Source organism: Lichenostomus cassidix, chromosome 5 (assembly GCF_008360975.1).
Source record: "Lichenostomus cassidix isolate B80296 chromosome 5, HeHo_3.0, whole genome shotgun sequence".
Lineage (NCBI taxonomy): Eukaryota > Metazoa > Chordata > Aves > Passeriformes > Meliphagidae > Lichenostomus > Lichenostomus cassidix.
Window position 1 is genome coordinate 56188093 of NC_139486.1, and position 13983 is coordinate 56202075.

General features: G+C 36.3%; 1 protein-coding gene across 3 annotated transcripts in view; it reads right to left on the reverse strand.

Moving 5' to 3' along the window:
• Positions 1-13983, reverse strand: part of PLEKHA7 (pleckstrin homology domain containing A7) — a 145287-nt gene that overhangs the window by 18082 nt on the left and 113222 nt on the right. For 2 of the 3 annotated variants that reach the window (XM_085063221.1, XM_085063220.1), the window contains exons 11-17: positions 13117-13633; positions 10997-11083; positions 8659-8712; positions 4386-4454; positions 4139-4219; positions 3155-3304; positions 2148-2249 (exon numbers count right to left, since the gene is read on the reverse strand). In XM_085063221.1, the coding sequence (XP_084919347.1) occupies positions 2148-2249; positions 3155-3304; positions 4139-4219; positions 4386-4454; positions 8659-8712; positions 10997-11083; positions 13117-13633 (1060 nt within the window). Of the gene's footprint in view, positions 1-2147; positions 2250-3154; positions 3305-4138; positions 4220-4385; positions 4455-6356; positions 6438-8658; positions 8713-10518; positions 10639-10996; positions 11084-13116; positions 13634-13983 lie in introns of all 3 variants that reach the window. The other variant, XM_085063222.1, reaches the window with a different exon arrangement.

The window sequence follows — 13983 nt, forward strand, 5'->3', positions numbered from 1 at the left end:
TTGAAACCACTCAGAAAATGTTTGATTAGCAATGTAGAAAAGCCAGATCTTCTAATATTATTTCTTCCCATTACTTAAATATTGATGTGAAGAGAATATTTTAGATCTAAAATGGACCAGGGCTGAACGATAAGCAGATGAATTAATTTTAGAATTATGAAAGCCAAGACTGCAGTTTACAGAGGGGTATAAATATACTTTATTGGCAAGCATGAAAAGGTAACTTGGAGAGAAAATGTTATTTCTCTGACTTCCTTCGAACAGAAACATAATGTAGAATGACATAAAAACAGAGGAGAAACCCCAACTAAGAAGTTCTCACTGATAACCCATCTCAGTTAATTTCAGCATGCCCAGATCCTCCCCAGCCCTTAAGCAAAAGACAATGAAGATAAATTCTAAAAACCAAGATTCACTCTGACCAAGCTGCTTGACACATTTAAGTTTTAACCTCTTAATACATGCTATACAGAAATAACATCAGTGGTCTCCTACAGCAACTTAAGCCTGAAAATTTACTGAATTTTTAATAATATTCCATGAAGACTGCATTTTTTTTTAAATACAGTGTGTATTAATTTAGTGCTATTGGAAAATGCTAGATAAACAATCTTGAGTCTACATGCCCTTGAGCAGAGATAAAAAAAAAAAAAAAATCTAACTATTATGGGCACTTCAAGTGAGACTGCTCTGAAGGAATATAGTTTTTTAGAATATTCAGTACTGTCTGAAAAAATCAGCTCCCTTTAGTATCTCCAAAATAGGTATTCAGAAATATTTTTTTAAAACTTAGACAAACATATCTGTGCATACATATATATATGTGTGTGTATATATATATAAAGTATACACTCACACAACTCATAATGTGCTTATGGCTGTGTGTGTATTTATAATTATTCACTTACGTGATATGAGATGAGAATCAAACTGAATTAACATTTTTTTCTGTGCAAACCACATTCCCTTCCATATGTATTGGTGAATCCCATGCCATTCATCCAGTGTTTTAAGCACACTCAATGCCTAACTGGAAATCTATCTTAAAGTAGTCTAAAAAGGTATGTTTTATTTAAACCTGTAATTTTCCTTTGTTAAGCAAAGTAACTTCACAAGGACCATTTTATTCTACTATTCCCCTGGGCGATTTTTCTAAAATATATATTCTACAGCTGAGCCAAATTACACAATATTCTGACTAGAAACTGAATTACTTCTGCATCCCCAAAATGAAAAGTAAACGAAAATGTGCTTTGAAGATTGATGCAATCCAAAAATGTTTTACACTTCTTGCTTTTATATTTATTCATCAATAGTGAAAATAAACATGCTTCAAAATATATCTGATCAGATATTTACTGCAAAAAATAAGCTAAAAAGTTTAACTAGTAAGTTCTTTTGGTCCAGGATATTTGGAAAATAGACTAAGATTTGAGAAAAAGGTATACATTAACTATGTTCCTTGTGCTCTGCTCTGCTCAAAGGAAAAATAATGCAGTCTGTATTCCCTGCTCTGAGAATAAAGCCACTGGTTGTAAGCAGGTATGTAGAAATAATCTGGTACTCCACATCCATTTCAGCAAAGAAAATATCTGAGCTTCAAACCAAGCTTCTTTTTAAAATTTGAACCTGAATAATTGATTTAAAACCGAGATGCCTTTCAATTACTGATGGCTGTTAAACACTTATTCCACTTCACAAAACAATCTGCAGAGATAAATCTTCCATAAATAGAAGAACATGACAAAGAACAAGTAATGACAATAACAACCAGTGACTGATGCTCTTAAAAATGGATAAAGAAGCCAACAATGTCAGATCAAATAAACGGAAGACTAAGAAGTCCTGCACAGTCTTATAAATTAAATACGTTATCAATGTCAAGATGTCGTCGTGTAATAAAAACGTAATAAAATGACAAATTTGCATAGACAACTTCTGAGAAACAATTGCAGATGCTGCAAGACAATGTGGTGGGGTTTTTTCACTGCACAGCCATGCTGCTACAGCATGTGAACTCTGCAAACCAAACCCCATGACAGTGAATGCACTGCAAAAATGGCAGGGAGTTTCTCTTATGAGATAATAACTTGAATTTCAGACAAAAACATCCTCTAAGTGTCTACAGTGTCTGGAAATGGACTCACCTGAGATACCAATGAACTGTTCATCTGCTCCTGTAAGGCTTTTTTCAGTTGGCTCACATCCTTTTCTAATTTCAGATACTCATTCCAGGCATTTTCCATTTCCTGTTAACAGAAGGAATACTCAACACAGTGCTAACTTCAAAACCACTTTGGCCATTCTCTAATTGAGCACCAAAGTGTTTTGAAGTCACTCTTGTTCTATTATAAAAATATGTAAATAATCCATTTTAGTCTACACTGCTGCTTAGACTTGATTATACACCTCAAAACACTTCAAGAACCCCTAGTTAAAAAAACTCTTGCCAGCTTCCTCACACAAAACCAAACTGGCATATAACAGAATCTCTGCACCAGTACAGCCCTTTTTACAAGGACTTGCTACTTATGCCCACAAATACATTTTAGATGCTGACTGTGAAAGTCATACATCTTCTACAGGCACAAACTGACTCGATACACTTAAATAATACTGTCATTTTAGTGACCAGACCTTACAGGAAAGGTGTTCATGCAATTCTAGAAACAGTCTTACAAAGAGCTAGTCCCATATTCATGAAGAGGTAGTAATAATACAGTGAAAACAACATTAAATTACACTTGAATTTTATTAAATTATAATACCGACAGTATTTACTGAAATATCAACAGATTTCCCCCTGGAAATCTGTTTTTCCTTTTACCCTGGAAAAACATCCTGGAATCACATTTATATTTTCAAAGGACTAGCTGAACAATTTGCAATTTAAGACTACACATAACATACAAAGACATTAAAAAGGTTAGGGTTTTTGTTTGGTTTGGGGGGGTGGGAGGCAGGCACAGAAAAGTAAAGCAGGCATGGAGAGATTGTTTAATTTTTTTTATCTGTTTAGTATCCTGTATCTTAACCAAAACTGTTCAGAACAGGACAAACTCCCCCACCCAGTGCCCCTATCCAGTGACTAATACAGTTTTAGTCTAACTGGGATTTTAATTACGGTTTTCTGGAAGCAACCAAAACCACATACTGTTGAAACTTTGGATATTTCAGCCCGAATATGTATAAGGTCCTCTTGCAAAAGTCTCTGCTGGTAAGATATTTTTTCTGCATGTTGTGGTTGGTCTTTGTACTGATCCATCTGCCTGTGTAGAACCTCCAAAACAGACTCCAGCTGATCCTAACAAAGAAGATGGCAGTAAGTTTATCACATTTACATGGAAATTTATGCATCTACTTGCAGTAATATGAAAGGTGTTTTCCATGCCCCAAGTCTTCTCTATAATCCAACAGAGGTTAGGATTGACCTCCTGTTTTGCAGACTAAAATGTAAACAAAAAAACTGCAAGAGCCTTAATTACCCACTGCAACCAAAATTATCTGATATTTTCCATTAAATCTTTTCATTAAGCAGCCAAAACCGCTGAAAACACAAAGCACTGAGAGGAGAATTTTTCTATTTACACTCTGTACAAAAGCAGAATTTACAATTTCAGAAAAATTCCCTTGAGCTATGGACAGCCCCACCACAGCCCAGCATGAGCTGTTTGTTTAAAGAGGTTCTCATTCACTGCTAGAGGTAAAACAGCCATGTGAAGGATTAAAATATTGTCTAAACCATGGACCAGGCACAATTTATTTCATCAGGAGTAAAGAAAATGGAATTAATTTTGCACATTAGCTCTTCTGAAGGATCCACCTGAACAGTACTTTCATTTTAGAATACATTTTTTTCTGAACCACCTTAATTTATTGACAGCTATAGCACACAGTCAGTGAAGCAAACAGGTTTAAAACATTCACTTTCAAAAACATGTTTTCTCAGAATGGGTACTCAATCCTAACATAAAACTCAATTGTTATCACAGAAGTTTATACACACATCCAGAAAAAATTGCTACAGTGCAAGTGGTATCCATGAATTCAATTTTTTGTTTATAATTTCATATTTTGGATTTTATGATTAGATAAAAGTTGGTATTCTATTTTACTAAGCCCTTTTTAGTCTACTTACTTTATTTTCCTTAAGGGCTCTTATTTTGTCTTCCAAGTCCTGCAGAATTCTGTCCTGTTCACAGAAAACACTTAATTTCACCTGGAAATGAAATCATACACATATATAAAGTTAGATTTTAAAAACCAAGCAGAAAAGCATCCACTTGTAATATTTCACCCCAAGGAGCATAACAATGATCACGAAACTGTACAACAGAAATAGACTAGTCAGTACAAGAGGTACTGAAGTGGTGTTTGATACTCACATCAATATCACTTTCTGCAATCTTGACAGGTTTTGCACTTCTTTCTTTTAACGTGTCACGTCCTGTCACCTAAGAGGAACAGGTTTTCAAAATGTAAGAAATTTATTGCAGACTAAAACTTAATTATGCTTCAGCAGTGAAAAGGGAACTTTTGTTATATGTGCACTCTTATTAAGAAAAAGATGAATAAATTTTGGATACAAGTATTTTCAAATCTGGCTTTAGTTTTTGAGAAGTGTTAACAAAGAGGATTACTAGTTTTATTATTATTTATTAGGCTATTTAGTGACTCTTCCAGTAGCTTGGAAATCTGCACAAAACAGCATGATCCTACCTACGGTTACAAAAGTCCTTTTCCCACAAAATCTAGCGGTTTTGACAGTTCTGCTCTAGTGGTTTTCTTGAAGCCAAAGGACTGGAATAGTTCCTTTAAATGTGTGGTTGCAACAATAGGAGCACTCATTAATGACTAAAAATACAACTTTTGGCAAGTGTTTTGTTCTCTAAAGGACAGCATCTTCCTCGGCATAGGGGGAATTTTACTAAAGACAGACAGCTATAAAAATGCTCTAGTGGAATTAAATGTAATTAATCTATTTTGATGTTTGTGATGTACCAAATCTCTCACTCCATCAATCACTGCTTTCATATGCCATTTCTGGTGAGATTATCTTCTCACAGAACACACTTTTTATATCAGTACAGAAACAATACTCAACTATAGTTCCAGCCTTCACAGCAACCTTAAAAATTAAGGCATGTCTATGTCTGTAGAAATTTTTGTTATTTCCACTGTCTACACAGGACCTTCTTTGTGAACAAATAAGGTTAAGAAAAGAGCAATATAATAAAGCTCATTAATCATATACATTTTTAAAGCCTTAAAATCTAAAGATTTAATATTACCTGTTTAGAACACTTTCAAAGACTCATTAAAGATACTATCTTACCACAGGACCACCTGGTGATTAGCAGTATTCATATACAGTATATTCTTACCCACATACAGGCAAAAGTTTATGAAGAAAAATTCACTTCAATATTGTCTTTAATAACATAAGAGGAGAGGTTTTAATACAAAAGCAGAAGCTGTTGGCTTTTTAGGTGATGTAAGAGGGGTATGAAGAGGCAGGTTGGTTTTCTACAAAGAGACTGGCAAGCTCCAGACTTGAAGCTACATAGTTTACTTACTAACCTAAAAGTCCCCTACAGGATCATGTTAGCTTTTTAAAAGCAATTAAATTTTATTCCAAGTGAGGTAAATACTGTCTTCTCTCCTCCAGTGGCAGACCTCTTTCAAAGGCTTCTCATGTACCTCTGTGTGGTGAAATATTACTTCGCCACCAGCAAAATCAAAAGTATTTACTGCCTCTAGAAACTTCCAATTGATTTTTTTTCAACAATGACGTGTTTTATACAATAAAAAAAACCCCTTTATTTCAAAAGTATTAATGGAATTATTGAAATGCTACATCCTCTGTATAATAGTAACAATTGATTAATTAAATATAAACATGAAACACTAGCATACCAAAGAAATAATTTTGCATATTTAATTACCTGCAAGCTACAACAACGCAAAAGCCTTTTTCAAAGCAATGGAATTAACATAAAAACAAGTCTACAGGATTTGAGGATACTTGAAATTACATCATTGTTAACTATCAAGCAGCAAACATGAGAACATAATGAAGATTAAGCATGCTTTCACATTTTCAAAATTTCACATAGGAGTCACTACTTGACACATTGATTTTCAAAACATGATCAAATGAAACCAAACACTGAGGTCAGCCATAAGTTCGCATACAGAATTCAAAAGGGGGGGAAAAAAAGAAAAAAAAAGGAATTAAAAAATAAAATCTTACAAAAAGCACTACTGTTTACCAAAAGACACCTGTAAAAGCCAGAACACTGACTGCTACTTGAGAAAGCAATGGGATGAGCACATTTCAATGCAAGCAGTCTTACATGTATACTGGATAGTAACCCTTGTGCTGAGTTCTTTAGCACTTTGTATATCATGTTGATCAGAGGTCCATTATTTTCTATCTGTTTCAAACAAAAGTTTAGTCATAGCTTGTTACAGATGCCAAGATTGAAACCCCCAAACCTTACAACTCAGAACTCCACGAGCAGCAGTGATCAAACACTCTTAGGTCACACCTAAGCATTATGCAGTTAATTGCTCAATCACAATTCCAAACTGAAAAGTTCTATTTCGAAACCTCTAAAAGAGATCTTCAGAAATAATGGACTTAGTGAAAAGAAAGAAGTTGAACTCCAGTTCCAAAATGTTCAGTTCTGACTGAAACTGTTTAGTCAGGGTGGGTCTAATTCAGAGCCCAGTAAACTCAGAGAGAAACTTGAACTAATTTGCTTTCTAAGTCTTCAGTGTCTTAAATGGAAGATTGTTACATACATTACCTGTGAATTTGCCATACTCCACCATTACTAAAATCTACATAATTTGCTTTGTTTCATGCAGTGCACTCTTCTTTTTTTTCCTCATCTCACAAACCAAAGCATTGCTGCATTTAGTGCCAAAACACAAATGTAACCAACACAAAGACACCTTCTTGAGTTTCACATGGTCTCTTTAATCTCTCAGCAGCCTGACCTCAATTTTTACATTTCTGGACCACGACTGAAAGAAGGTTATTAAGAAATGCCCATTTTGAAAAATTACATCATTCCTTTGGAAACACACTTGCCTGTCAAGACTTTCAAAAGGGAACCAAGTGGCATTAAGTTTCTTTTCACAGAAATATCAGGTGCCCCCCTACATTTCTCCTTCTGGCAGCTTTTATTAGGTGCTCCAGGCAGCAGGAAAGCACAAGGGGAGCTCCTGAGAGACCAAATAACTCTTCATGCTCCAGATTGCAACAAATTAATATGGACAGAATCCACTAAAAAGTTAAAAGCTCCTCCTCATAATTTTGCTAGGCATATTGCAATTTCAGAGGCATGAACTGTGGTCACTTCAACTGCAAAAAATGTTGTGTTTTATTATGGACAAAGCACTGTGATTATTAATAATTTCTCAACTTGTAGGACTTCTTAAACTGCAATTTGTCACAAAATTCATCTGATGGCTTGGGTTGCAATTACACTTGGCAAAGCCATGAACAAACCAAGGGCAAGGCTAAAAATGAAATGTGTCCAAACAATTTTAAATTTCTATATTAATGATTCCAACAGTTTACATATTAGACTACATATACATCACCTACATTACATGGAAATATTATCTTTATACATATATGGCACTGCACATCTGTGTAGTATTTAAAATGAATATTTTCCATTTCTGTAATTGGTTACATATTCAGAATGAAAACATGAGATAAGATTGAAATACACATCCTCATAAGTGCAGTCAACACCCGGGCAACAGCCCATGGCATCAGAGAGCTCTGTACATGCAAACAAGACAGAGAACAAGGTGTCAACTTTCCCTCCACCTTGATTTTCAGGTGCAACATATGATTTATATATTAGCAAGACATACTACAAACCACAGAAAACAGCAAACTACTCCGCGAAGAAAAACAATTATACCTTTCTCGTTTTCATATTTTTTTCCTTCAAAACCTGGTACTAAGAAGTCCAGATTTGCCTTCAAATTGCCAACCATCAGGTGTACCAGATACAGAAGTAATTTAGACAGATGATATGATCCTCAATATCATATTCAATTGTTTTTTAAAGAGAAATACCTCCTAGCATTACTTGATCAGATTATGCCTATGGATGGATGGATAAATGGGTGCATTTGAAATCTCTTAGCTGTAATAACATGAAAACAATGACAGGAGCTAATTAATTGCCACATTTTCACAAGAACAATATGGCTTATTAAGCAAACAAGGAAAAAGTCATCTTAACAAGATTTAAAGGGAAAAAGCTGGATTAAGAGAACACAAGTTTTAACTTAGAGGTGCTGACTTTATAATGGTACTAATGCTACAGCAGAGAAACATCTTCAACCTGTTTATCTGATTTCCCTAAACCAAGTATCATTGATCTCAGTAGCAGTAACACAAGTTCTTCTTACAAAATAAAGCAACTGTGTTTTCTGAGTTTGCACTTTAATCATATAGTCACTACTAAAAAGATACTCCATATTCTAAGCATAACACTGAGGCAAAAGACAGTTTTCATCTCAGACTATAAGGTTACTGTAAAACTTGAAGCTGCAAAGATGATGCAAAAAAGATAACTGGGTTTAAAAAAAAAAAAAAAAGGGAAATTGACTTGTGGAAAATCTTACCTTTAGATCCAAATACTCCAGATCCTTTTTCAATTGGATGTAAGTGTCATCCGCCTTCAGGTAATTACATAGGGAAAAAAAACAGTGCAATATATTTGAGTGTTTGAAACCATTTCAGAATAGTTGGATTTGTTATATACAAGAAAACAGATGAAAGAGGGAACAAAATAACCAAGTAGGAGTACATCAAAAAGCACATTTGCTCCACGAGCATATTGCTATTTACAGCTAAAAAACAGGCAAAATATTTCCTAAGAATATTACTGCCTCATTGCCCACCCACCAAACATACAGATTTTTGTTTCCACCTCTAATGAGACATGGAACTACCTGAAACAATACATTTTCAAAAGCTGTTTTTTCAAGATCAATTTCCACTGACTAGCCCTTGACTGAGAAAGTTACAGTGGTGTTCTCCAGCATAATATGACTCTTTGGGAGAAGAGGACAAGACTTGCACCTGACTGAATATCAGATGTAACTAGAAGACATCATGTATCATTAGAATACTTTTGATCACAACTCAAATTTTAAGACATTAATTCCTTTATTCTGGTAAAGTATGAAATAAGTTTTGTGAATAAAATACTGAAAAAGATCTCACTTATATGACTAGAGAATCCATTTTGTCTTTTAAGTAATAGCATTCAGCTTGATCTTTATTTTTCATTGCCTCACCTGTAATTGCTATCTGCTTAATTTTATAGTTACATTCATCTAGCAACATCTTCATTATAGTCCCTTCAAGAAAAACATGCACAGAAGTCATAACAAAGTTATTTCTCCTCTTTTGAGAGGGGATATTTGCAATACAGAATGAAGTTTAACTATTGCAAACGTGCCAATTGTTGTTAGCCAAAATGCCCAAAACTTCTTAAAATTTTAATTATTTTGTCAGCATTTCATATCCTGGGTGCATTAAACTTCAGAATAGAAGAAAAACACAACTATACCTTTTCTCAAGTTTTGAGCCAATGAGAATGTGTAGTTAAAAAAAGAAAAGAAAAACCCTTTATGCCATAAAATCAATAGATAACACTTGCATTTCTTTAGAGGCGTTCACTTACAATTCTTGTCAGATCAGCTTGTAAGACTGGCTGAGCACTTGACTAAAAAGTCTGCCCATTTTTGGAGAATTCCCTGTTATTATCACCCATCTTAGTGCAATTGTTCTGTAGGTGAGGTAAGCTGGGAAATGAAACTTCTTCAATTCAAAAAAAATTACTTTAGTTTTGGGCCAAAGCCTTCACCAATTCCAAGAAGAGTCACCAGATTTTATTCCCAGGTGGCTCCATGTTTGAGGCTCTAACAGGAACCGGAGAGCTCTGTGAGTTCATTCCTGTTTGATCTCACAAGTTTGGTAACACCAGTGCAATCAAGAGCACTGTAGATGATCCAAGACGCTCCTGAGCTTTTATGAACCAATGTTCATCTGCAGAACTGACACAGTTACAAGCTCATATGAATGTACAGACTGGCTGATGCATTTCAATTTGCAGGTGATGCAGCATGTGGCACAGGGAGCCAATCTCACCATGAAAGCAGCACAGAGAAATGGTTTCGCTTCAGAATGAACTTATACAGTATTTTAACCCACATTTCTGAAGATGCAGCATTTTCAGAAATAGTATAAATACGCAGTATAAAAAGGAAGTAGACACTTTGAAACAGATGCACTGGCGCCCTGTAACTTAAAACGCTCATCTTTTATAGCAAATACAAGAAGCAAAGAAAAACCGCAAACGACCTGGGCGCTGTAGAATACCAAAGAATGGGCAAGAAAGCACAGACTCAAGCATGCCACTAATGAAGCATTTGCAGAGTCACAAAATGTCACAGATGAGCCACGCAGCAGCTGACCTGATAGGTGGAATTAGTTGGCAAGTGCTGCAGTAACTGAGCGATTGTGTAATTTCTTATACTAGCCAACTTAGCCTGATGTCTCCTTAATCGAATGAGAAGCAATGTTAGCTCTTCGGGCTGCAGGTATTTAGACACATTGTAAAGAGGAAATTAGCAGTCTTCAGGGAGAGGAACTATAATTACATTTTTCACCTCAGTGCCCAGAAAGCAGTTACTTGACATGATTAAGCAATTATTTAATTAACTCTGCATTTGGTCAAATAAACATAATAAAAGTTGAATCCTGTAATAACAGACAGCTCACCCCTGCTCATTGTTGCAGACAACAGCAAAAATTCCTACAGGCTTTACTGGGTTAAGACTAAGCTCTCATTCGACTTATTTCTGCTTTAACTAATAAAGTTAAGATTAAAGGGAAATGAAAACCTGGCTGCACTAGTGGAAGGACACAAAGGGAGCTGTGCTCTGCACTTACCGACTTGCCGTGCAAGCTGGGCGCGCTCACCGTGTGCGTCATGTAGCCCATGGCAGGCATGGAGCGGCGATCCAGGTGAGTGGAGCTCTGCAAGAAGCCACAGCCAGAGGGTAAGGATTGGGTCAAGCGGCAGCTACGTGGCACCTGAGGGCAAATTCAGTCTGCAACAGATTTTCTGTTGGAATTTGTGGCGTGCTGAGATCAGGGTACCACTCACGGCCAGCCCGATCCTTTGATGGTGAAGTAAAATTTATGAATGAACGAATGCAAATTCAGCACCTGTGATGCTGGGCAGAGCAGCAGATTCTGGCAGCATGAAATGCTTCAGCAGAACACACAATGGAGCTCCCAGCAACTAAATAAAAAAACCCCACGAAGTTCCCCCACCCCAGTGTCTCCCAGAGGAAGGTTTGGTTGGATTATGCCCTCTGACAGCACACAGTAACAACTGTGAATACTCTCTTTTAGCCAGGGAACACTAAGCCACTGACGTGACTGACACCTTGTGGCAATGGCTTCCATTAATACCGAGGGGTTTTAATAATCATCCTTGATCTGCCCCTTTCTGCTAACTGGATACCCATTTTTTCATCTTTCTCTTAAAGCCAAACTTTTATGGCTTTCTTCAAGGCAGACTAAATGTCTCACAATTTATTTTTATTGCTGTCTCTGAATTTCACTGAATGCCATTTTGTTTTGCCTCCCCAACCTCCCATCCCTTTTTTCTTTTTGAAGTGCAACTTGATGGAATTTAATAAAGCAGTACAGAGAGCGTGGAGTATCACGGATTTATGCAGACATGCACATTTAAATGTAGAATGACGTTGTGTGCTTACATATAAAAAACATTAGCATTTTTTTCTACAAACTTTCACAGAAGTTCCACAGAGAAGTTTTAATTATGAGGAACTGCATTTTCCAGTATTGGTAAAGCCAGGATGCTATAAAAAGAGCTTAAAATTTCTGGAGCTACATTGCATAGGAAAGTAAAAGACCACTGTACATGCCTTCATAAGGGATGTAATGCTCCTTCAACTTACACATTGAAAAACCAATGTGTGGTAGAATATAATCAGGAGCTGAAAAAATATTAATTTCCAGTGCTGCACATCACTAGACTATTTCACCCTCTGGCAGAACATTTTAAATCTATAAATGCTGAAAGACCCAACAGCTACACCACATATAAACTATGAAAAAATCTAAATAAACTCTGCATGAAGCTGCAGCTCAAAGTCACAGTCCTAAACCCACACTGGGTATCCGAATTTACAAGTCTCTCTCTTTGCAAATACTTTCCCCAGCAGAGTCCATGGGCGAGGTCAAAGAAATAGGTGAATACAGAGGCTTTCAATACCAATTATTATAAAGCTACCAAGACAAGTCAATCCTTCACTGATTCAACCATGAATTTCCCCAAATCCCTTAGGCAAGGAGAGCCATTTGGAGCGATGAATGGGGAAACCTCTGTCACCTCTGGATAAGAGGATACAAGAGTCCCTACAAAAAAACCCACACTGAAATTATCCAGAAGGTTGAAGCTTCAGACCAACACTATTAGATTTTGACTAACCCAATGATAAAAGATTCTGCAATGGACCTGAATGATTAAATGCATGAAAAATAATACATTTTACAATAAAAATAATAATAATAAGGGGTTTGCCATAACTAAAAACAGAATCAGCTGTAAGACTAACTACAATAGCAGAACATGTAGAGAAAGCAGGCATGGCAAGTGCAAAGCTAGAAGCAAAAATAAACAATCAAGCAAGATTTCATTCTGCTGAGTTTCATATTCTTGCCTAAATACTGTCTATATTAAAATAGTACCATTTGTATATTTTATACATGTAAACATGTGCCTTCCAGTTTTTTAATAAAAAAAATTCCAAACCTATGTGATGTGCCACCAATTTTCCTCTCCTAACCAACACAAGTTAATAAACCTGAAATGATCAGAATGGTAAGAGCTTGAGGAGAAAATAATTCATTGTATTAGCTTCTACAACTTACATGATGTTTCATACACAAGGAAGGATGCAATGAAACACGACTAAAATTCTCCATGTGTGACACCACGTGTAGAACAGTTTGTCATCAGTTAAATGGATACGAACCTTTACAGCACGATTCCGTATCTTTCTGGGGGATCCAGCCAAAGGAACATCCACACTCTGTCTCTCATCAGAAGGTTTAACTGTGAGCCTTTCTGCAGGAGTATGTGGTCTCCTTGGGAGAAAGTTTTTTGGAGGTCCAGGGGGAGGAATATCAGACGGAGAGGGCGGAACAGATATCGATCGTGGAACATCTAATGAACTTTTGGACTTCCCACGATCCATAAAGTCTGAAGAACCTACATAAAGTGGGGCTGTGGGGCTGCCGTGTTTGAACTGCTGTCTCTGCTGCCACTCATAGAGCTGCCAAACAGTTCCATCCTTATTTGCTTTCCTTTCCTCCTGAGACATCTTCAAGTGGCTTACACGATCCTGTGCATATTTGTAGTCGCTCGGTAAATTGCGGTTTGGTGGCGGTGAGCTCCCTGAAGGCTGCCTGGTATTCTTTGGCAAAGTGTGATAGTTCTCAGGAAAAGGAGGATTGGGACCCTGACGTGTAAGAGTCTGATCAGAAGTGAGGCTGTAAAGAAAAGGGAAGGATAAATTTTAGCACACATTGACGAGCGAGTGTGACTGATAAAAAACCACCTCTAATGACAGAAGCATAAGAGCTACAAGACAGAACATGTAACATTGATTTTAAAAGAAATTACAGAAATATTAACAAAGCAATAATAATAGATCTCCCCTGCACACAAACATTACACTGTATAAACACAGGATTTAATTTAGTGTTTAACCTAGGATGAATTACTAGAAACAAACTTAAGGGATGGCAAACTTGTGTACTTAGACTAAACAGGAAGTCCAGAACACGAGTCTGTGTAAATTAAAATACTCCTTTTCACAGAAAATGTGCTCGCCACTAGG